The sequence below is a fragment of the Dendrobates tinctorius genome, unplaced genomic scaffold (genome assembly GCF_039654945.1).
Source record: "Dendrobates tinctorius isolate UK_male_01 unplaced genomic scaffold, ASM3965494v1 ptg000013l, whole genome shotgun sequence".
Lineage (NCBI taxonomy): Eukaryota > Metazoa > Chordata > Amphibia > Anura > Dendrobatidae > Dendrobates > Dendrobates tinctorius.
The window spans coordinates 12,302,773-12,326,960 of NW_027361681.1; the positions used below are offsets into that span (position 1 = coordinate 12,302,773).

Here is a 24,188-nt window from a genome sequence, read left to right on the forward strand (position 1 = left end):
GACCTTGAAATGCTTCTTACGAAGCCACTCCTTCGTTGCCCTGGCGGTGTGCTTTGGATCATTGTCATGTTGAAAGACCCAGCCACGTTTCATCTTCAATGCCCTTGCTGTTGGAAGGAGGTTTGCACTCAAAATCTCACGATACATGGCCCCATTCATTCTTTCATGTACCCGGATCCGTCGTCCTGGCCCCTTTGCAGAGAAACAGCCCCAAAGCATGATGTTTCCATCACCATGCTTTACAGTAGGTATGGTGTTTGATGGATGCAACTCAGTATTCTTTTTCCTCCAAACACGACAAGTTGTGTTTCTACCAAACAGTTCCAGTTTGGTTTCATCAGACCATAGGACATTCTCCCAAAACTCCTCTGGATCATCCAAATGCTCTCTAGCAAACTTCAGACGGGCCCGGACATGTACAGGCTTAAGCAGTGGGACACGTCTGGCACTGCAGGATCTGAGTCCATGGTGGCGTAGTGTGTTACTTATGGTAGGCCTTGTTACATTGGTCCCAGCTCTCTGCAGTTCATTCACTAGGTCCCCCCGCGTGGTTCTGGGATTTTTGCTCCCCGTTCTTGTGATCATTCTGACCCCACGGGGTGGGATTTTGCGTGGAGCACCAGATCGAGGGAGATTATCAGTGGTCTTGTATGTCTTCCATTTTCTAATTATTGCTCCCACAGTTGATTTCTTCACTCCAAGCTGGTTGGCTATTGCAGATTCAGTCTTCCCAGCCTGGTGCAGGGCTACAATTTTGTTTCTGGTGTCCTTTGACAGCTTTGGTCTTCACCATAGTGGAGTTTGGAGTCAGACTGTTTGAGGGTGTGCACAGGTGTCTCTTTATACTGATAACAAGTTTAAACAGGTGCCATTACTACAGGTAATGAGTGGAGGAAAGAGGAGACTCTTAAAGAAGAAGTTACAGGTCTGTGAGAGGCAGAAATCTTGATTGCTTGTTTCTGACCAAATACTTATTTTCCACCATAATATGCAAATAAAATGAAAAAAAAAACAGACAATGTGATTTTCTGGATTTTTTTTTCTCAGTTTGTCTCCCATAGTTGAGGTCTACCTATGATGTAAATTACAGACGCCTCTCATCTTTTTAAGTGGTGGAACTTGCACTATTGCTGACTGACTAAATACTTTTTTGCCCCACTGTACGTTCCATGAGGGTCTGCGGGTTGGCAAAACGTGATCTAGAGCCACCTGCGGTTTCCGGACTTTATTAATCCGGAGACTGTTTAGGTTGTGTGATCGCATGATGCCTTTCCTATTTATTGCGGCCCTTCATGTTATGTATGCGCCGAAAATGCTTATTAAATATTTTTCCCCTTTTTTAAGTGCCTTTATGGTATGAATAACTATTTTATAAGAAATTCTTTGTTAATAACTTCTATTATGATCTTAAACGAGGTATTTGTAAACTAGCATAGATATTTATTAAGAATCATGCTGGATTTAGGACCTTGAGTAAGTGGTCATGTGACCATAGTCCTAGTTTCCTATTGGCTCTGGAATATAAATAAAACTTGATCCGAGTAGGACCTTGTGAAGGGGTGGTCATGTGACCTTATATGAGGATTGCCATTTGCTGAGCACCGGTGCTGTGTTTACATTACCCACGTGGAGGATGACTTATGCTCTCACATGTTCGGAGAGTTGTTTATATCCAGGCGGCACTTCCTGCCTTGTGCAGAAGCTGTAATAGGCTTGCAGGTTAGCGTCTTCTCATTGTAACAGCTGAAGTTCGTTAGCGATATCAAATGATATTGGTGGCTGCTTTATTTAAACCGGATCTCCCCCTTCCCTGACACGCCTCCCGAAGAAGCAATGCGAAACGCGCGTCGGGGCAGAGGGACGTCTGGGGAACTCCACCAACCTGATCTTTGGTATGCTGATTTTGGCTTTATTATCTGAACTGTATGTATTTACATCAATTATGCTGTTGTCTCATTAAGGGGATTAAGCTGCAATATATCCTGAACATAATGGAGCACTTAAGCAGCAACTTATTAATATTCAGGGTTGCAGGTATACTAATCGTAAAGCCCCCGTTACACACTGCGATATCGCTGTAGCGTCACCGATTTTGTGACGTAGCAGCGATATTGCTAGCGATACCGCTACATGTGATACCTCCGACCGGCTCCCCCGCTGATTATCACTGGTCGCGCGAGAAGGTCCTGGATCATTTCTCGTCGGGCGTTTCCTGCTGGGCTTCCTGTGGCGCCGACGAGCGACGCGTGGACGCGGGAGGACGTCAGGATCGCTACGTCTGACAGGTAAGTAGCGACCCCAGCGATGTCGCTGGTGAGATCTGCCTGTGTGGCAGCTCACTAGCGACCACTTAGCGATGTACCAGCGATCCATATCGTTGTCGGGATCGCTGGTGCATTGCTACGTGTAAGGCTAAGTGCACACGTTGCAGAAAATTTCTGCTCAAAAACCTGAATCCCTTCCCAGAAACTGCAACGATTCTTCCACGGTGGTTTTTGCGCGGTTTTGATGCGTTTTTTTCCGCAGCGGTTTCAAACCGCATGGAAGAAGCCAAAACCGCGGAAAAATCCGCAAAATTAATGAGCATGCTGCGTTTTTAACCGCGATGCGTTTTTTTCGCGGTAAAAAACGCATCAATGTGCACAATGCATAGAAATGACTGGGAAGCTTATTTTTAGCGGTTTTATAGTGAAAACCGTGGTAAAAACCGCTAAAAAAAATGCTGTGTGTGAACACAGCCTAACGGTTCCCTTACTCAGCAGTAAATCCAGTTCCTTATCAGCCCATTGTAGACTATTATCTGGTTATTGTATTTGGTGGATTCCTGTGGTGTATGTCCCTCATTCATTATTTTTTCCAATACTTTTTCTTTGTGTAATTTTTGTTTTTTAAAGTTTAATAAAAATTAATTTTTAGCTAACATGCCATTTGGTGTTTGGTTTGATAACTAGCTCCTCAACAGTGACCAAGATTTTATGGACTAAGGAACACAAGGACTGGACATTAGATAAGTGGAAATCTGCATTGTGCTCTCAGGAGTCAGAATGTGAGATTTTTTTTTTAGTACCAGCAGTCATGTCTTTGTTAGATAAGAAAAAGAATGATGGTAGGGGTTGGCCAGTGATACTGGTGGTGATTTATTACAAATTTATGGAACATTACCCAGCATGGCGACCACAGCGTTTTGCAGCGACCGACACTCATGTGCTCTGCATTTAGTGGGTCCATCATATTTATGTAACAGGACTAAGACCACCAAGCCCCACCAGGTGATATGACCAAGAGAAAGAGAATGGAGCCTGCGTCAGATGACACAGCCTCCACAATCATCATCCTCAGACCAATAGAGCTGGTCTGGGATGAGCTGGACACAGAGTGACGACAAAGCTGCCAACAATCGCTCAGCATCTCCTGGAAATCCTGCAGGACAGCTAGAGCCATTCTAGATGATGACTTGAAGCTGCCAGAGAGAATGACGAGGGAGGGTACAGTGGCCATTAGAATAACCGGGAGGAGGGTGTGGAATACTGTGGTGAATCTGAGGTGAAACACATGTTTTATCCCTCTTTGTTTTCATATGTACGTCATAATTTTGTGCAATGTACACATTAGATTGGAGTCGTGTGTGTAAACATTACCAAATCCCATGATTTTACTCTCGCTTGATTCTTGTAATCTCACATCTTAACTTTTTTTTTTGTTGTTGTTTCAGCCCGCTCCTGTGAAGCCGAATTATACTCTGAAGTTCACGCTCGCAGGTCACACCAAGGCCGTGTCGTCTGTGAAGTTCAGTCCCAATGGAGAGTGGCTGGCGAGTTCATGTAAGGATGTGGTGTGGAGGCTCGGTACAGCTGGACTTATCCCTTTGTCAGAGGAACAATCAGATTCCATTTTTCAGAAGCATTTTGGAAAGTGAAAGCACAGTAAAGCTGTTGCTCACAATGGAGAAGCAGGATTTCTCATTGAATGTTGTTTGGCCTATAGATCGACAGGTGGAGGAGTCCCAGAGGTTTTACGTGTCCCTGCCCGATCCCACTGAAACCATAGAGCAGGGGTAGCACACGATATAGTAATGAGGGCATATCACTATCTTGTGATCTGATCCTCTGGGACTCCGATCTTCCCTGATTTTCTGTTTATTTCTCCCATTTAGCGGCTGATAAATTGATTAAGATCTGGGGTGCGTATGACGGCAAATTTGAGAAGACGATATCCGGACACAAGCTGGTAGGTGTCCTTCCTTCTCGTCTATTCCTGTGATCACATCACTTACCATTTTACATAGGTTTCTAGAATCCGGTGTCCCAAGGGCCCCTTTCATATACTCAGACATCATGTGATTGGCCTCTTGTTTTTTTTCCAGACACACAATTACAGGCTCCATTTCACGGGGGACTCCATGACTTAGCTTTTTCATGAGACTGACTTGTGCCATTATCCCATCTGACATGTCTGTGTCTCTTGCAGGGAATCTCAGATGTTGCTTGGTCCTCCGACTCCAATCTCCTAGTCTCTGCCTCGGATGACAAAACTCTGAAGATTTGGGATGTCAGCTCGGTGCGTTCCTGCTTTGTATTCTGGGCAATGAAGGATATGTATTTGTTTCCTAGTTATCACCAGCGGCTCATACATATGTCGCTCCCTCTGTTCATTACCTATGCGGCTGCCGAGCGTTGCAATTGGCTTGCTTTTCCCCAGCAACCTTGTATATAATGAATATAGCAGCGGTCTGACATCTACTGTTCTATTCTAATGGGACAAAAGTGGGCCCCTTTACTGATCTGGTCTAAGTCCCAGTGGTCATACCCCCAATCTGAATTGTCACAAGAGTTGGTGCAAATTGATTTACTCATCTCAGTCCATTGGGCTCAATAGTGGTGAGTGATTGCTGAACAGAAGCGAGCTTATCACCTGACATTATCTGCGGCTCATCTATTGATTATCAGGCCTGAAAGCAACATCACGTGCGTCACTCTGCAATGATGACATCGTGCCATGCCAGCAAATTAAAAGTAGAGCCGCGGATGCCGTCAGGTAAAAGGCGGTTTTCCTGCTCCTGCACAGCGACCACTGTCGTGGCTAATGTACTGGGGTGTTCAGATTGATTTGCACTACCTCAGGTTCTCGCCTATGTTGTCAATATGCGTTAACTTATCCCCACTAAACAACCCCCTCCTGATCTGAAGATTTCCGATCTGATCTTGGGTACTATCAGCTCCCCTGTCAGTTTGTGCTTAACACAGAAAAGCGTTCCCAGCGTTAGCACGTCATTTGAGCTGTATGTACAGGGGGCTGGCTGACTGGGTCATTTCAGTTGCTTAGCAAGCATCCTTCATCTATCCTGATGGCTGATAGGGGGCTGGCTTGGCTATTGAAATAAGCGTTCAGCCGATCCCTTTCACAAGCAACTCTGGTGATATGCCGTCACAGGAACTTCTCACAGCACAGTGCCAGGAGTGACTGATCCTGAGATCTTTAGGTAAAGAAATCGTTGGAATAAATTTATGTAATGTGTTCTTCATTATAATAAATCTAAAGCTTTTTTTTGGAACCGGACAATCCTTTAAGAGGTTGCTGGTAGACTACAAAACGTTCCGCCATTACAACCTGCACTGGGGTTTAATCCCAGCAGGTGACATTTAACACTTGTATAGTAAAATAGATGGATCCGCCGTAAGTTGTGTCCGGGTCATTGCGCTCAGTTGGGCTACGTTCTGGTGGCTGCACGATTGTTTCCTTTCTGTGCTGTCAGTACATTTTTCTTTGCCACATTCCTATTTATGTGGGATCCGTTTTCTATGATTTTCCGCACCACGTTAATTCATCCCCTTCTTTTTTTTAGGGTAAATGTCTGAAGACGTTAAAGGGTCACAGTAACTACGTGTTCTGCTGCAATTTTAACCCACAGTCCAACCTCATAGTGTCTGGATCAGTAAGTGCTACCATTGATTTATTATGTTGGTGCATTGTCGCTACGATGTTTGGATCCCTCCGTTTGAGACTGCAATATGTATGGCTGTGGTCAGTACAACATGGTGCTTTCCAGCAATTACTCTCAGGTGCTCCTGTCATCCTGGTGTTACTACAAAGGATTGTGCATGTCATTGTTTTCCTTTAACCCCTTCCTGACATGAGACGTACTATCCCGTCCACGGTACCCGGGCCCGTATGACCGGGGACGGGATAGTACGTCTACCGCGATCAGCGGCGCCCACGTGGTGAGCGCCGCTGATCGCGGCCGGGTGTCAGCTGATTATCACAGCTGACACCCGGCACAATGTGTCAGGGGCGGTCACGGACCGCCCCCGACACATTAACCCCTTGCACACGCGATCAAACGCGATCGCGGTGTACCGGGAGTTAAAGGGAAGCATCGGCAGGGAGGGGGCTCCCTCCGTGCTTCCCTGAGCCCCCCACGGCAGCGCAATGTGCAGCGCTGCTGCGGGGGACTCCTATCCTCCAGGCCCCCGAATCCAAGATGGCGACGGGGGCCTTCGGGGGCCTGGGGAAGCTGGCTTCCTCAGTGCCTGCAAAGCGCAGGCATGAGGAAGCCTTGTGCACTGCCTGTGACAGATTGCTGATCTGTCACAGTGATCTGTGATGTGACAGATCAGCGATCTGTCACAGGACAGTGATGTCCCACCTGGGACTATGTAATAAAGTAAAAAAAAATTAAAAAAAAAGTGTAAAAATAAATTAAAAAAAATCGCCAAATAAATTAGTAAAAAAAAAAAAAAATATTCCCCAATAAATTCATTTTTTTAAAATAATAAAAAAAAAAAACAATAAATGTACACATATTAGGTATCGCCGCGTCCGTAACGACCTGCCCTATAAAACTGTCCCATTAGTTAACCCCTTTAGCGAACCCCTTAAAAAATAAAAATAAAAAACGAAGCAAAAAATAATGATTTATTATCATACCGCCAAACAAAAAGTGCAATAACGCGAGATCAAAAAGACGCATATAAATATCCATGGTACCGCTGAAAACGTCATCTTGTCCCGCAAAAAACAAGCCGCCACACAGCATCATCAGCAAAAAAATAAAAAAGTTATAACTCGCAGAATAAAGCGATGCAAAAATAATTATTTTTTATATAAAATAGTTTTCATTGCATAAAACCGACAAAAACATAAAAAAAGACCTAAATGAGGTATCGCTGTAACCGTACTGACCCGAAGAATAAAAGCGCTTTATCAATTTTACCGTACGCGGAACGGTGTAAACGCACCCCCCCCAAAAGAAATTCATGAAACGCTGGTTTTTGTTCATTCTGCGTCCCAAAAATCGGAATAAAAAGCGATCAAAAAATTTCACGTGCCCGAAAATGGTACCAATAAAAACGTCAACTCGTCCCGCAAAAAATAAGACCTCACATGACTCGGTGGGTCAAAATACGGAAAAATTATAGCTCTCAATATGTGGTGATGCAAAAACTATTTTTACAATAAAAAGCGTCTTTTAGCGTGCGACAGCCGCCAAACATAAAAACCGCCATAAATAGTAAATCAAACCCCCCGTTATCACCCCTTTAGTTAGGGAAAAATAATAAAATAAAAAAAATGTATTTATTTCCATTTTTCCATTAGGGTTAGGGCTAGGGTTAGGGCTAGGGGTGTGTTGGGGTAGGGTTAGGTTAGGGTTAGGGCTAGGGTTAGGGTTAGGGCTAGGGCTAGGGTTAGGGCTAGGGTTAGGGCTAGGGTTAGGGCTAGGGTTAGGGCTAGGGTTAGGGGCGTGTTGGGGTTCGGGTTGGAGTTAGAATTGGGGGTTTCCACTGTTTGGGCACATCAGGGGCTCTCCAAATGCAACATGGCGTCTGATCTCAATTCCAGCCAATTCTGAGTTGAAAAAGTCAAATGGTGCTCCTTCCCTTCCAAGCTCTGCTATGCGCCCAAACAGTGTTTTACCCCCTCATGTAGGGTATCAGCCTACTCAGGACAAATTGCAAAACAATTTTTGGGGTCCAATTTCTCCTGTTACCCTTAGGAAAATAAAAAATTGGGGGCAAAAATATCATTTTTGTGGAAAAAAAATGATTTTTCTATTTTCACGTCCGAGTGTTATAAACTTCTGTGAAGCACTTGGGGGTTCAAAGTGCTCACCACACATCTAGATAAGTTCCGTGGGGGGTCTAGTGTCCAAAATGGGGTCACTTGTGGGGAGTTTCAATAGTTTAGGTACATCAGGGGCTCTCCAAACGCACATGACAACCGCAGACCATTCCATCAAAGTCTGCGTTCCAAAACGTCACTGCTTCCCTTCCGAGCCCCGACGTGTGTCCATACAGTAGTTTTCTCCCACATATGGGGTGTCAGCGTACTCAGGACAAATTGGACAACAACTTTTGGGGTCCAATTTCTCCTGGTACACTTGGGAAAATAAAAAAAATGGTGACTAAAAGATCATGTTTGTGGAAAAAATACGAATTTTTTATTTTCACGCCCGGGCGTTGTAAACTTCTGTGAAGCACTGGGGGGGTCAAAGTGCTCACCACACATCTAGATAAGTTCCTTGGGGGGTCTAGTTTACAAAATGGTGTCATTTGTGGGGGGTTTCCACTGTTTAGGTACATTAGGGGCTCTCCAAAGGCAACATGACACCCGCAGACCATTCCATCAAAGTCTGCATTCCAAAACGTCACTACTTCCCTTCCGAGCCCTGACGTGTGCACATACAGTAGTTTTCTCCCACATATGGGGTAGCAGCGTACTCAGGACAAATTGGAAAACAACTTTTGGGGTCCAATTTCTCCTGGTACCCTTGGGAAAATAAAAAAAATGGTGACTAAAAGATCATGTTTGTGGAAAAAATACGAATTTTTTATTTTCACGCCCGGGCGTTGTAAACTTCTGTGAAGCACTGGGGGGGTCAAAGTGCTCACCACACATCTAGATAAGTTCCTTGGGGGGTCTAGTTTACAAAATGGTGTCATTTGTGGGGGGTTTCCACTGTTTAGGTACATTAGGGGCTCTCCAAAGGCAACATGACACCCGCAGACCATTCCATCAAAGTCTGCATTCCAAAACGTCACTACTTCCCTTCCGAGCCCTGACGTGTGCCCATACAGTAGTTTTCTCCCACATATGGGGTAGCAGCGTACTCAGGACAAATTGGAAAACAACTTTTGGGGTCCAATTTCTCCTGGTACCCTTGGGAAAATAAAAAAATGGTGACTAAAAGATCATGTTTGTGGAAAAAATACGAATTTTTTATTTTCACGCCCGGGCGTTGTAAACTTCTGTGAAGCACTGGGGGGGTCAAAGTGCTCACCACACATCTAGATAAGTTCCTTGGGGGGTCTAGTTTACAAAATGGTGTCATTTGTGGGGGGTTTCCACTGTTTAGGTACATTAGGGGCTCTCCAAAGGCAATATCACACCCGCAGACCATTCCATCAAAGTCTGCATTCCAAAACGTCACTACTTCCCTTCCGAGCCCCGACGTGTGCCCATACAGTAGTTTTCTCCCACATATGGGGTATCAGCATACTCAGGACAAATTGGACAACAACTTTTGGGGTCCAATTTCTCCTGGTACCCTTGGGAAAATAAAAAAATGGTGACTAAAAGATCATGTTTGTGGAAAAAATACGAATTTTTTATTTTCACGCCCGGGCGTTGTAAACTTCTGTGAAGCACTGGGGGGGTCAAAGTGCTCACCACACATCTAGATAAGTTCCTTAGGGGGTCTAGTTTCCAAAATGGTGTCATTTGTGGGGGGTTCCACTGTTTTGGTACATCAGGAGTTTTCCAAACGCGACATGGTGTCCGATCTCAATTCCAGCCAAAAACGTCAAATGGCGCTGCTTCCCTTCCGAGCTCTGCCATGCCCCCAAATAGTGGTTTACCCCCACATGTGGGGTATCAGCGTACTCAGGACAAATTGCACAATAACTTTTAGGGTCCTGTTACCCTTGGAAAAATAAGAATTGAGGGTGAAAAGATCATTTTTGTGGAAAAAATATGATTTTTTAATTGTATGGCTTTATGTTATAAACTTCTGTGAAGCCCATGGGGGTTCAAAGTTCTCACCACACATCTAGATAAGTTCCTTAGGGTGTCTAGTTTCCAAAATGGTGTCATTTGTGGGGGGTTTCCACTGTTTTGGTACATCAGGGGTTTTCCAAACGCGACATGGTGTCCGATCTCAATTCCAGCCAAAAACGTCAAATGGCGCTGCTTCCCTTCCGAGCTCTGCCATGCGCCCAAATAGTGGTTTACCCCCACATGTGGGGTATCAGCGTACTCAGGACAAATTGCACAATAACTTTTAGGGTCCTGTTACCCTTGGAAAAATAAGAATTGAGGGTGAAAAGATCATTTTTGTTTAAAAAATATGATTTTTTAATTGTATGGCTTTATGTTATAAACTTCTGTGAAGCCCATGGGGGTTCAAAGTTCTCACCACACATCTAGATAAGTTCCTTAGGGGGTCTAGTTTCCAAAATGGTGTCATTTGTGGGGGGTTTCCACTGTTTTGGTACATCAGGGGTTTTCCAAACGCGACATGGTGTCCGATCTCAATTCCAGCCAAAAACGTCAAATGGCGCTGCTTCCCTTCCGAGCTCTGCCATGCGCCCAAATAGTGGTTTACCCCCACATGTGGGGTATCAGCGTACTCAGGACAAATTGCACAATAACTTTTAGGGTCCTGTTACCCTTGGGAAAATAAAAATTGGGGTGAAAAGATCGTTTTTGTGGAAAAAATATGATTTTTTAATTGTACCGCTGTACGTTATAAACTTCTGTAAAGCCCTTGTGGGTTCAAAGTTCTCACCACATATCTAGATAAGTTCCTTGGGGGGTCTAGTTTCCAAAATGGGGTCACTTGTAGGGGGTTTCCACTGTTTAGGTACATCAGGGACTCTCCAAACGTGACATGGCGTCCAATCTGAATTCCAGCCAATTTTGCATTGAAAAAGTCAAACGGCGCTCCTTCCATTCTGAGCTCTGCCATGCGCCGAAACAGTCGTTCCCCCCCACATATCAGGTATCTGCGTACTCAGGACAAATTGCACAATAACTTTTGCAGTTCAATTTCTCCTGTTACCCTTGGTAAAATAAAAAAAATTGAACCTGAAGTATTTTTTTTATGAAAAAAAGTTAGATGTTCATTTTTTTTTAAATATTCAAAAAAATTCCTGTGACGCACCTAAAGGGTTAATAAACTTCTTGAATGTGGTTTTGAGCACCTTAAGGGGTGCAGTTTTTAGAATGGTGTCACTTTTGTGTATTTTCTATCATATAGACCCCTCAAAGTGGCTTCAAATGTGATGTGGTCCTAAAAATAAAATGGTGTTGTAAAAATGAGAAATCGCTGGTCAACTTTTAACCCTTATAACTTCCTAACAAAAAAAAATTTTGGTTCCAAAATTGTGCTGATGTAAAGTAAACATGTGGGAAATGTTAGTTATCAAGTTTTTTGTGTGCCTTATCTCTGTGATTTAAGGGCATAAAAATTCAAAGTTGGAAAATTGCGAAATTTTCAAAATTTTCGCCAAATTTCCGTTTTTCTCACAAATAAACGCAAGTTATTTGAATGAAATTTTACCACTAACATGAAGTACAATATGTCACGAGAAAACAATGTCAGAATCACCGGGATCCATGGAAGCGTTCGAGAGTTATGACCTCATAAAGGTACAGTGGTCAGAATTGTAAAAATTGGCCCGGTCATGAACGTGCAAACCACCCTTGGGGGTGAAGGGGTTAAAGGTCCGGTCCATGATTTGCACAATATGTAAAAAAAAAAATAAAACCTTCTGGCCTCCTGCATTGTTGCTGTTCCATTGATGATGGTGCTGGGTCTCACGGCTCTCATGTGACATTGGCTGCTGCGCTTACATGGCGTCACAGTGATGAGTTGCAGTAGTGTTCACACCTCCCTCAGAAGAAACCTGAAAGTTTCAGCAAATCGTCCCATCTGCAGCCGCTGGTCATAATGCTTGTGGAGGCCCAGTATCTACGTTACTGGGACGGTGCGAGGGTGATGGTTTATATTTTCCATATTCACCAATTGCATCTGAGGTGCTGTGCAAGTTGTGGGCAAGCCCTATAATATACAGATGTCAGTGTTCAGGGATGTTTTTGCTGCAGAGGTCGGACACATCGCCTGTTGTCTGAGGATGGATCTCTGTGTCTGCAGTCAGATATTGAAGATTACTTAGATGAGATTTCTCCAACTCTCCCAGTGACTGCTGGACACTAGTTTTTCAGAGAAAAAAAGGAGAGAAACTGAGTCCAGAGCTACATGAAAAATGACAGCTTTATTTTTTTCAGCAAGACAAGACAGGGAGCAGAACAAGTGAAGGCACTAATAAAATCTGATGAAGAAGAACAATGTCATTTATAACCGGATACAAAAAAGGAACCTGAGCAGTGTAGTCAATGGCACATAAGGGTAAGTTACATGAAAGTCACCCATTTAAGGCTGGCAAAAATAGTGTATAGTATAATAACAAAACTCTCTAGACTCCAATTAATAAAACCATATGGCGATATAGTACGCCTGAATAGTCAGAGCGGAGTGATAGAGAGAAAAAAAACTGTCTAATCACCTAATACACATAGCCTGATGTAATAATCATAAATAAGGTTAAGACATACCCAGCATGTCAGCCACTGAAAACACCGCTATCCGGGGGATCCCCCCGAAGAAGCGGGTGTACCGCAAAACGTGCGTTGGGGTCTCCCTGGATGTTTTTTTCTCTCACACTATTTTTGCCAGCCTTAAATGGGTGACTTTCATGTAACTTACCCTTATGTGCCATTGACTACACTGCTCAGGTTCCTTTTTTGTATCCGGTTATAAATGACATTGTTCATCAGATTTTATTAGTGCCTTCACTTGTTCTGCTCCCTGTATTGTCTTGCTGAAAAATTAAAGCTGTCATTTTTCATGTAGCTCTGGACTCAGTTTCTCTCCTTTTTTTTCCTCAGTCTTTGTGAGTCGTTCCTATCCCTTTTACTTTGTTTGGGGCATTTTTGTGCACTTGCACAGTATGAATTGAAATGCGTTTTGAGGGTCTTTGTTTTGTTCTACTGTAGTTTTTCAGTAGATGGAGGTGAGGAATCCACATTGTCTGCATCTTCTGATCATGTGATCTTTTATTTTATTTTCCTCCAGTTTGATGAAAGTGTCAGAATATGGGACGTAAAGACCGGGAAATGTCTCAAGACGTTGCCTGCGCACTCTGACCCTGTGTCTGCTGTAAGATTTAATAAATTGTGTTACCATGATTCTCAGAGATGATCTTAAGGAAACCACCGGCATCTTTCACTGCTGGAAACCCCCTTAAACAATGTCACTCCCATCAGCCTCAGGAAATACATCTAATCTACCCTCAAGGACACTCTCCATCTATAATATATCACTCCTATCATCCCTGCCCCTGATAGTGATGACCTCCTTATTGGAGCAGTAGTAAGTGTCAGGTAATGAGCGCCTCTCCTGGTTTCTGGTTATTTTGCACTCCATTATAATAGCAGGTATCAGATTTCCTTCTCTCTGGGGGGGTAGTTGTCCGCTGAGAATACCCAGGTAACAATTGACATCTGTCACGTTTTTATTTTTACCTCTTCAGGTACATTTCAATCGTGACGGTTCCCTGATCGTCTCCAGTAGTTATGACGGCCTTTGGTGAGTGAACGTTCTGCATTCTGTGGGCATAAGGTATAGTTACTTAGCAGTGGCTACATACTCCCCCTAGGGACGGTGACCTACAGTTGTGGCCAAAAGTATTGACACCCCTGCAATTTTGTCAGATAATACTCAGTTTCTTCCTGAAAATGATTGCAAACACAAATTCTTTGGTATTATTATCTTCATTTAATTTGTCTTAAATGAAAAAACACAAAAGAGAATGAAGCAAAAGGCAAAACATTGATCATTTCACACAAAACTCCAAAAATGGGCCAGACAAAAGTATTGGCACCCTCAGCCTAATGGTTACACAACCTTTAGCCAAAATAACTGCGACCAACCGCTTCCGGTAGCCGTCAATGAGTTTCTTACAATGCTCAGCTGGAATTTTTGACCATTCTTCTTTGGCAAACTGCTCCAGGTCCCTGATATTTGAAGGGTGCCTTCTCCAAACTGCCATTTTTAGATCTCTCCACAGGTGTTTTATGGGATTCAGGTCTGGACTCATTGCTGGCCACCTTAGAAGTCTCCAGTGCTTTCTCTCAAACCATTTTCTAGTGCTTTTTGAAGTGTGTTTTGGGTCATTGTCCTGCTGGAAGACCAATGACCTCTGAGGGAGACCCAGCTTTCTCACACTGGGCCCTACATTATGCTGCAAAATTTGTTGGTAGTCTTCAGACTTCATAATGCCATGCACAAGGTCAAGCAGTCCAGTGCAAGAGGCAGTAAAGCAACCCCAAAATGTCAGGGAACCTCCGCCATGTTTGACTGTAGGGACCGTGTTTTTTACTCTGTCGCCTTATTGGGGGACACAGAACCGTGGGTGTTATGCTGCTGTCCACTAGGAGGCGACACTATGCATAATCTAAAAAAGATTAACTTTGGCTCCTCCTCTGCAGTATACACCCCTGGACGGCGTCAGCCTTCTCCAGTTTTTGCTTAGTGTCGCAGGAGGCACACCTAAGATTTTTTTTTTTTACTCCGTCTTTTTCCTGGATTTTTTTTCCAAAGGACTACAGATGAAGAAAAGAGGGTCTCCAGCGAGACTCCCGGCATGGCTCCCTCCTCGGTCCCCCATTAGGGGTACCCGGTTGAGGTCGAGGTGGCTATTCCCCATGTCGCTCCCTCACCAGTCCCTCGGGTACTGGTTTGAGGTCGAGACCCCCCTCCTTCCTCAGTTCCGTCTGGGTCGAGGTCGAGGCGACGAGGAAGCCCCCTGACGGTGACAGCAGCACCCTCCCTAATCCCCCTCTGGGTGTATTAGGTTAAGACACCGCAGGTAGGGGCTGTACCAGGGACCCCAGTCCACCTGTGGGCTCCTTTTGGGACCGGGGGAGGTGCAGAGAGGCACGGCACTTATCAGAGACCGGGCTCTGCAGCAATGGCGCCCCAAGGGACCCTCCACAGGGCCCCAGTCGCACGCATGGCTCCACCGCCAGCCCTCCTTTCATTCTGGGGGAGTCTGGTTTAATTCCGACCCGACCCCCCCCCCCCCCCCCCCAGACGACCGCGCCGTCCTGGAGCCCTGCTGGGCAGGAGACCTCAAATTTAGGCCGCGGCTTCGGCCTAGCCAAAGTCGCCGCCCCATTCCCGCCCCCCGGATGGCGAAAATGACACTGTAGTGTCATAGAAGGGGCGGATCGAGGCAGGAAGGGAGCGCTTTTACATGGCCCAGCGCGCCCTTTTTCAGCTCTCCGCCCCCTGCCCTCTCCACCTCAGAATCCGGTGGCCATCTTGCTGCACCTGGAGGAAAGCAGCACAGCAGTCTCCGGGGGCACAGGACGTGGGACTTATCAGCGCTGGACCTAAGGGGGAGTACCGGCGGGGTAAGATCACAGCTGGGTCCTTGGTACTTAGCTGTGAATTGCTATAACCTATAGCGCTCTCCTACTCCTTTCCTCTGCGTAGATACCCCTGTAGGGCCTCCACTAATCAGCCTAGGTACTATGTCGGGCTCAAGGAAAAGAACCAGGCAAGACTGATTTTATGCAGTCTGCACAGCCTGCAAGGCCACTCTCCCCAGCGGCAGCACGTACCCGCACTGCCGGGATTGTACCCAAAAAAACAGGATCAGAACCCCAAGAAGTCCCTACCAACGCTTCTGCGACCGCTACTGCGCCGGAATGGGCGACTCAGATGTCGCAGTCTATGACACAGTCTATAGATAACCTGACCTCCACATTACTGCAGGCTCTGCAGGGTCATGTCTCTGCTATGAACGTTACCCAGCAAAGGGACGTCCGGTCTCATGATCAGGGTGCTTCCGACAGTTCGAGGCGTAAGCGGACCCACAGGTCGCGTTCATCTGCGTCCTCACATAGCAATAGGTCTTCCCCCTCCAGGGAAAGACACAGTGGCCTCAGGTCACCGGGGCCGTCCCCTGATAGAGAAGGACAATGCGGATCTCCACAACGATCCCAGACCATGGGAAACCTCCGCTCTAGTTCGTCCGCTAGGGAGCTCCTTAGCGATGCGCAAGACTCAGAGGGCATATGTGACTCCAATTCGGATAACGAAACAGAGAAGGCTTTGCTCCTTTGTCTCCCTAGCAATACTGCGATAGTTGAGGATATCGTCTCTTCCATCCTTCGGGTGCTGGACATTTCAGATCCAACCCCGGAAGCACCAGAACACAAGATTTCCTTTGAAAGTGTTCAGAAACCATCGAAGGTCTTCCCTAATCACCCGGAATTTCAAAAAATCCTTTCTAAGCATTTTTCGCAGCCTGAGAAAAAATTTGCCAATCGCAAGTATTTGGAAGCAAAATACCCCTTTCCACAGAAAGACACCAAGGATTGGACAGATCCGCCTGAAGTGGACCCTCCAGTCTCTAGACTAGCAGCACAAATGCTTCTCTCGCTGCCGGACAGTTTAACCCTCAAGGACACTGCAGACAGACAAGTAGAACGCATGGCTCGTTCAATCTTTGAAGCGGCAGGTGCCTCTCTGGCTCCCGCATTTGTTTCAGTTTGGTATGCCAAGGCCATCATGGCTTGGGCTGATCTATTGCAAAAGGGCCTTCAAGCTTCAAATCCTCAGCTGGCGGACCAGGCGGTGCAAATTGCAGTAGTGGCAGATTACATGGTCCATGCAGCGTTGTACTCTGCAAGAGGGATAGCGGTAATAGCATCAAACGCCATCACAATCCGGTGTATTCTCTGGCTAAGAGAATGGAAAGCGGATGCGGCCTCAAAAAAGTCCCTAACAAATCTCCCGTACTTCAGTGGCCGTCTTTTCGGTGAAAAGCTGGATACAATGATATCCAATGCTACCGGGGGCAAAAGTACTTCCCTCCCTCAACTAAGACCGTTTAAAACGCACGTTTAAAAGGCGTAATCAATCTAGTTTCCGATCCTTTCAGAGTTCTTCAGGCGGGTCCGTCTCACGCCCAGCACAAAACCGTAATCGTTCCCCCCGCAGGGACAACACACATGCGGCACAGAGGCCGGACAGGAACTGGCAATCAAAGGCAAGCCAGGCAAAACCTAAAGGAGGAAAACCTCAGACTTTTCCCTCATCCTGACTCATGCCCTCTGGAAGACACCCCACTTGTAGGCGGACAACTGCTACTCTTTCAGCAGGTCTGGCTGCCTATTACAGAAGACAAGTGGGACAAGGAAATAGTGTCTTCAGGATACAAAATAGAGTTTACTACCAGCCCACCGCACAGGTTTTTTTCCCTCTGTCCCTCCAAAATCCCCGCTCAAAGCTCAGGCCTTCCGTCAAGCGGTTTCTTCCCTCCTGCGAGCAGGAGTCATAGTGCCAGTCCCAGCAGAAGAGCGCTTCCGAGGGTTCTACTCCAACCTGTTCGTGGTGCCCAAGAAGGGAGGCAGCGTCCGACCCATACTAGACCTCAAGCAACTCAACAAGTACGTTCAAGTTCGTCACTTCCGCATGGAATCCCTCCGGTCAATCGTTGCGTCTATGGAAAAAGGAGAATATCTTGCCTCCATAGACATACAGGACGCATACCTGCATATACCGATTGCTCCCGCCCATCAGAGGTTTCTCAGATTCGCAATCAACCAAGACCATTACCAGTTTGTGGCCCTCCCGTTCGTCTCGCCACGGCTCCCAGAACATTTACAAAGGTCATGGCAGCTACCATTGACGTTCTGCACTCCAGAGGCATAGTAGTCGTTCCATACCTGGACGACCTCATCAAGGCCCACACCCTCAAGGACTGCAAGGTCAACATCTCGATCACGATCGACACTCTGAGGCGCCTGGGATGGTTAGTCAATTTACAGAAGTCCTCGACTACCCCGAGTCAGTCTCTGACCTTCCTGGGGATGCTATTTGACACCTCCAAGGGTCTGGTGATCCTCCCCAGGGACAAGGCACTGGCTCTCCGTCTGGGAGTTCACACACTCCTCCGCAAGTCCCCCAGATCTCTCCGGTATGCCATGAGAGTACTTGGCAGGATGGCAGCAGCAATGGAGGCGGTACCATTTGCCCAGTTTCACCTCAGACCCCTTCAACTGGCCATCCTCAATTCCTGGGACAGGAATCCGTTCTCCCTCAACAGGGAGTTCCGGTTATCAGCAAACACCAGGAGGTCCCTGCACTGGTGGCTCAAACCAACCTCGCTTGCAAGGGGAAAATCCTTTCTCTCCAGTCAATGGAAGGTTTTGACCACCGACGCAAGCCTTATGGGTTGGGGCGCGGTGCACCTGCATCACAGAACGCAAGGCAGGTGGTCACCAAGGGAATCGACCATGCCTATCAACATCCTGGAAATTCGGGCCATCTTCCTGGCGTTGAAAGCCTTCCATCACTTGCTAGCAGACTCTCATATCAGAGTACAGTCGGACAATGCCACGGCAGTGGCATACGTGAACCATCAAGGCGGCACCTGCAGCATCCAGGCGATGACCGAAGTAACACGTATCCTACAATGGGCGGAGGCTGCAAGGTCGGTACTCTCTGCGGTCCACATTCCGGGTGTGGACAACTAGGAAGCCGACTATCTCAGCTGACAAGGAATGGACTCGGGGGAATGGTCTCTCCATCCCGAAGTCTTCTGTTAGATCTGTCATCGTTGGGGGACCCCGTACGTGGATCTGATGGCATCTCATCTCAATGCCAAGGTTCCCAACTTCATGGCCAGGACGTGCGATCCTCGGTCGCTCGGAGCAGATGCCCTGGTTCAGGACTGGACCCAGTTCCAGCTTCTGTACATTTTTCCACTCCTCCCCCTGATCTCCAGAGTCCTGAGGAAGATCAAACAAGAGGGTGTTCCCACCATTCTGATCGCTCCAGACTGGCCCAGGCGTACATGGTACGCCGACGTCGTGCAACTCACAGCAGACGCTCCCTGGCGTCTCCCCACACGTCCCGACCTCCTGTCACAAGGCCCGTTCTTCCACCAGAACTCAGGGGCTCTAAATTTGACGGCGTGGCCATTGAGACCTGGGTTTTGACCCAAGCAGGTTTTTCACTGGACGTTGTTAAAACCATGATCAGGGCTCGAAAGCCAACTTCAGCCAGGATTTACTATCGTACCTGGAAGGCTTTCTTCACATGGTGCGAATCCCGTGGGCAGATCCCACTTCCCTATTCTCTTCCAAAGGTCCTCGGTTTCCTTCAGTCAGGCCTGGACGCCGGGCTATCCCTGGGCTCGCTGAAGAGCCAGGTGTCAGCGCGTTCAGTGCTCTTTCAGAGGTGTATTGCTAACAAGCCGCAAGTGAAGACTTTTCTCCAAGGGGTTTCCCGATTGGTTCCCCCCTACAAACGTCCGTTGGACACGTGGGACCTCAACCTGGTCTTGACAGCACTACAGTCACCTCCTTTTGAACCCTTTAGGGTGATCTCACTCCGCTTTCTATCACAGAAAGTGGTTTTCCTGGTGGCAATCACCTCGCTACACAGGGTGTCTGAACTTTCAGCTCTTTCCTGCAGACATCCCTTCCTGGTTTTTCATCAGGACAAGGTGGTTCTCCGTACAGTACCATCCTTCCTTCAGAAGGTCGTGTCCAGCTTCCACCTTAAAGAGGAAATATCACTACCGCCTCTTTTCCCGACTCCCGTTCATAGGGTAGAGAAGGCTCTGCATACGCTTGACCTTGTCAGGGCATTGCGTATTTACGTGTCTAGGACTGCTCCCTTCCGGAAGTCTGATTCACTTTTCCTTCTTCCAGAAGGCGTTCGCAAGGGCCTACCGGCTTCCAAAGCCACCCTTGCTAAGTGGATCAAGTCCACCATTCAAGAGGCTTACCGCCTCAACAATTCTCCCCTTCCGGCCGGTATCACGGCAGACTCTACGCGGGCGGTAGGGGCCTCTTGGGCCATTCGGCATCAAGCCTCGGCACATCAAGTGTGTAAGGCAGCCACTTGGACTAGCCTGCACACATTTACAAAACACTACAGAGTGCATACCCAGTCCTCAGCTGATGCGAGCCTGGGTAGACGGGTCCTGCAGGCGGCAGTACCCCAAGTCTAGGGGACTGTCAGCACAAGATTCGTCCACTGCTTCCCACCCAGGAACTGCTTTGGGACGTCCCACGGTTCTGTGTCCCTCAATAAGGCGACAGAGTAAAGGAGATTTTTGTGTACTCACCGTAAAATCTCTTTCTCTTAGCCTTTAATTGGGGGACACAGCTCCAACCCTGTTGCCCTTGCGGGCCGTTGTTACGGTTGGGTTGTCATATTGTTGTTTGAGCCTGTTTATAGTAACCTTTTTTACAGGCATGGTTATGTTTCTGGTATATTCATCCTAATGCTTTTGCACAAAACTGGAGAAGGCTGACGCCGTCCAGGGGTGTATACTGCAGAGGGGGAGCCAAAGTTAATCTTTTTTAGATTATGCATAGTGTCGCCTCCTAATGGACAGCAGCATAACACCCACGGTTCTGTGTCCCCCCAATTAAAGGCTAAGAGAGAGAGAATTTACGGTGAGTACATAAAAATCTCCTTTTCTTTGAATGCCTTTTTTTTTTCTCCTGTAAACTCTATGTTGATGCCTTTGCCCAAAAAGCTCTACTTTTGTCTCATCTGACCAGAGAACATTCTTCCAAAACATTTTAGGCTTTTTCAGGCAAGTTTTGGCAAACTCCAGCCTGGCTTTTTTATGTCTCGGGGTAAGAAGTGGGGTCTTCCTGGGTCTCCTACCGTACAGTCCCTTTTCATTCAGACGCCGACGGATAGTATGGGTTGACACTGTTGTACCCTCGGACTGCAGGGAAGCTTGAACTTGTTTGGATGTTAGTCGAGGTTCTTTATCCAACATCCGCACAATCTTGCGTTGAAATCTCTTGTCAATTTTTCTTTTCCGTCCACATCTAGGGAGGTTAGCCACAGTGCCATGGGCTTTAAACTTCTTGATGACACTGCGCACGGTAGACACAGGAACATTCAGGTCTTTGGAGATGGACTTGTAGCCTTGAGATTGCTCATGCTTCCTCACAATTTGGTTTCTCAAGTCCTCAGATAGTTCTTTGGTCTTCTTTCTTTTCTCCATGCTCAATGTGGTACACACAAGGACACAGGACAGAGGTTGAGTCAACTTTAATCCATGTCAACTGGCTGCAAGTGTGATTTAGTTATTGCCAACACCTGTTAGGTGCCACAAGTAAGTTACAGGTGCTGTTAATTACACAAATTAGAGAAGCATCACATGATTTTTCGAACAGTGCCAATACTTTTGTCCACCCTCTTTTTTATGTTTGGTGTGGAATTATATCCAATTTGGCTTTAGGACAATTCTTTGTGTTTTTTCATTTAAGACAAATTAAATGAAGATAATACCAAAGAATGTGTTTGCAATCATTTTCAGGAAGAAACTGAGTATTATCTGACAAAATTGCAGGGGTGTTAATACTTTTGGCCACAACTGTAATAATAATAATAATAAATTTTATTTTTATAGCGCCGACATATTCCGCAGCACTTTACATTTCAGAGGGGATTTGTACAGACAATAGACATTACAGCATAACAATAATCACATACAGTAGATTATAACAAATACCAAGAGGAAAGAGGGCCCTGCTCGCAAGCTTACAGTCTATGAGGAAAGAGGGAGACACGAAAGGTGGGTGGTAACAGTTACCCTGATTGTATGGACCAGTCATAATGTTAAGTGTGTAACAGTAGAGACACAGAGGGCTAATGGAGGCATAAAGCATGTGGGAACATGATGCGGGGAACCTGGTTATGGTAAAACTTTTGGCTCTGCCACACAGGGATAGATTAGGTTAATGTGTTGGGGTGGTAGGCCAGTCTGAATAAATGCGTTTTCAGGACACGCTTAAAATTGTGGGGATTGGGGACTAATCGTATTGACCTGGGAAGTGCATTCCAAAGAATTGGCGCGGCACGTGTAAAGTCTTGGAGACGGGAGTGGGAGGTTCTGACTATTGAGGATGCTAATCTCAGGTCATCAGCCGAACGGAGGGCGCGGGTAGGGTGGTATACTGAAACAAGGGAGGAGATGTAGGGTGGTGCTGAGCCATGGAGGGCTTTGTGAGTGAGGGTAATAAGTTTATACTGAATTCTGGAGTGGATGGGTAGCCAGTGTAATGACTGGCACAAGGTAGAGGCATCGGTGTAACGATTGGTGAGGAATATGATCCTGGCTGCAGCATTCAAGACAGACTGGAGGGGGGAGAGTTTGGTAAGAGGGAGACCGATTAGAAGAGAGTTACAATAGTCGAGACGAGAATGAATAAGAGAAACAGTAAGAGTTTTTGCAGAGTCAAAGGTAAGAAAAGGTCGAATTCTAGAAATGTTTTTGAGGTGCAGATGACAAGAGCGAGCCAGTGATCGATTGTGGGGGGCAAAGGAAAGCTTGGAATCAAGTATGACCCCAAGACAGCGGGCCTGTTGCTGGGGAGTAATAGTGGAACCACACACAGAAATGGCAATGTCGGGTATAGGTACATTAGTAGAGGGAGGAAACACCAGGAGTTCAGTCTTTGACAGGTTCAGTTTCAGATATAGTGAGGACATATTAGACACAGCGTTTAGACAATCGCCGGTGTTTTCTAGAAAGGCTGGCGTGATGTCAGGAGAAGAAGCGTATAATTGGGTGTCATCAGCATAGAGATGGTACTGGAAATCAAATCTGATTGTTTGACCAATAGGGGCAGTGTACAAGGAGAAGAGGAGGGGACCTAGAACCGATCCTTGGGGGACCCCAACAGTAAGGGGAAGATGAGAGGAGGAACTGGCAAAAGATACAGTAAAGGAGCGGTCGGAGAGATAGGAGGAGAACCAGGAGAGAACGGTATCCTTGAGGCCAATGGAACGGAGCATAGTGAGGAGGAGCTGATGATCCACAGTGTCAAATGCTGCAGAGAGATCCAAGAGAATTAGCATGGAGTAGTGACCATTTGATTTAGCTGTTAGCAGATCATTAGAGACTTTAGTGAGGGCAGTTTCAGTGGAGTGTAAAGAGCGGAAACCGGATTGGAGAGGGTCGAGAAGAGAGTTTTCTGAGAGATAGCGGATAAGACTGGAGTGGACCAGGCGTTCCAGGAGTTTAGAGATGAAGGGAAGATTAGAGACAGGTCTATAGTTAGCGGCACAGTTTTGGTCGAGGGATGGTTTTTTAAGTAGTGGATGTATGATGGCATGCTTAAATGAGAAGGGAAAAATACCAGAATAGAGAGAGAGGTTAAATATTTTAGTTAGGTGAGGGGTGACAGCAGGGGAAAGGGACTGAAGGAGCTGTGACGGAAATGGGTCACTGGTGCAAGTAGTTGGGCGAGAAGATGCAAGGAGCCTGCTTACTTCTTCTTCTGTGACTGGTTCAAAATCAGAGAGTGAGTTCGATGCAGTGGGGGAGGGAGGACAGTGCATGGTATGAGGTGATTGGGAGATAATTTCCTGTCGGATCTGGTCAATTTTTTCTTTGAAGTAATTGGCCAGATCGTCAGCTCGGAGCTCCGTGGTTGGGGCCTGTACTCTTGGATTGAGTAGAGAATGAAAAGTGTCAGAGACGTTTCGGGTTATTGGACAGTGAGGTGATGAGGGTGTTGAAATAGGTTTGTTTGGAGAGGTGAAGGGCAGTGTTGTATGTTCTAAGCATAAACTTAAAACGGATGAAATCTTCGGGTAGATTGGATTTTCTCCACAGACGTTCGGCGCACCTGGAGCACCGCTGCAGGAAACGTGTTTGCACCGTGTGCCAGGGTTGTCGCCGTCTGCGTTGTGGTGTTCTATTTATAGGGGGTGCAAATTCATCCAGGGCACTTTGAAGTGTTTCATTGTAATGCTTCAATGCAGAATCAGGACAGGAGAGGGAGGAGATAGGGGCCAATGAAGACTGCAAGTTCTTCATAAGTTTCTGGGTGTTAATGGCCTGTATGTTTCTATAAGTATGGACAGTGGGGGTGACCTGAGCAGCATGGCAGTTCTTGATAGAGAATGAAAGAAGATTGTGGTCAGAGAGCGGGAGAGGGGAGTTTGCAAAATCATCCACTGCACAAAGCCGAGAGAAGACCAAGTCGAGGGAGTTTCCGTCTTCATGCGTTGGAGAATTAGTAAGCTGCGAAAGGCCAAATGAGGAGGTTAGAGATAAAAGGTGAGTAGCAGATGGTGA

The 24,188-nt window shown here is 46.5% G+C and overlaps 1 protein-coding gene across 2 annotated transcripts in view; it reads left to right on the forward strand.

Annotated features, from left to right (window-relative positions):
* The window catches only part of WDR5 (WD repeat domain 5), a 50,970-nt gene that overhangs the window by 11,495 nt on the left and 15,287 nt on the right, over window positions 1-24,188 (forward strand). For both annotated transcript variants that reach the window (XM_073559255.1, XM_073559264.1), the window contains exons 3-8: window positions 3,713-3,821; window positions 4,154-4,227; window positions 4,468-4,557; window positions 5,843-5,932; window positions 13,130-13,213; window positions 13,587-13,642. In XM_073559255.1, the coding sequence (XP_073415356.1) occupies window positions 3,713-3,821; window positions 4,154-4,227; window positions 4,468-4,557; window positions 5,843-5,932; window positions 13,130-13,213; window positions 13,587-13,642 (503 nt within the window). The remainder of the gene's footprint in view (window positions 1-3,712; window positions 3,822-4,153; window positions 4,228-4,467; window positions 4,558-5,842; window positions 5,933-13,129; window positions 13,214-13,586; window positions 13,643-24,188) is intronic.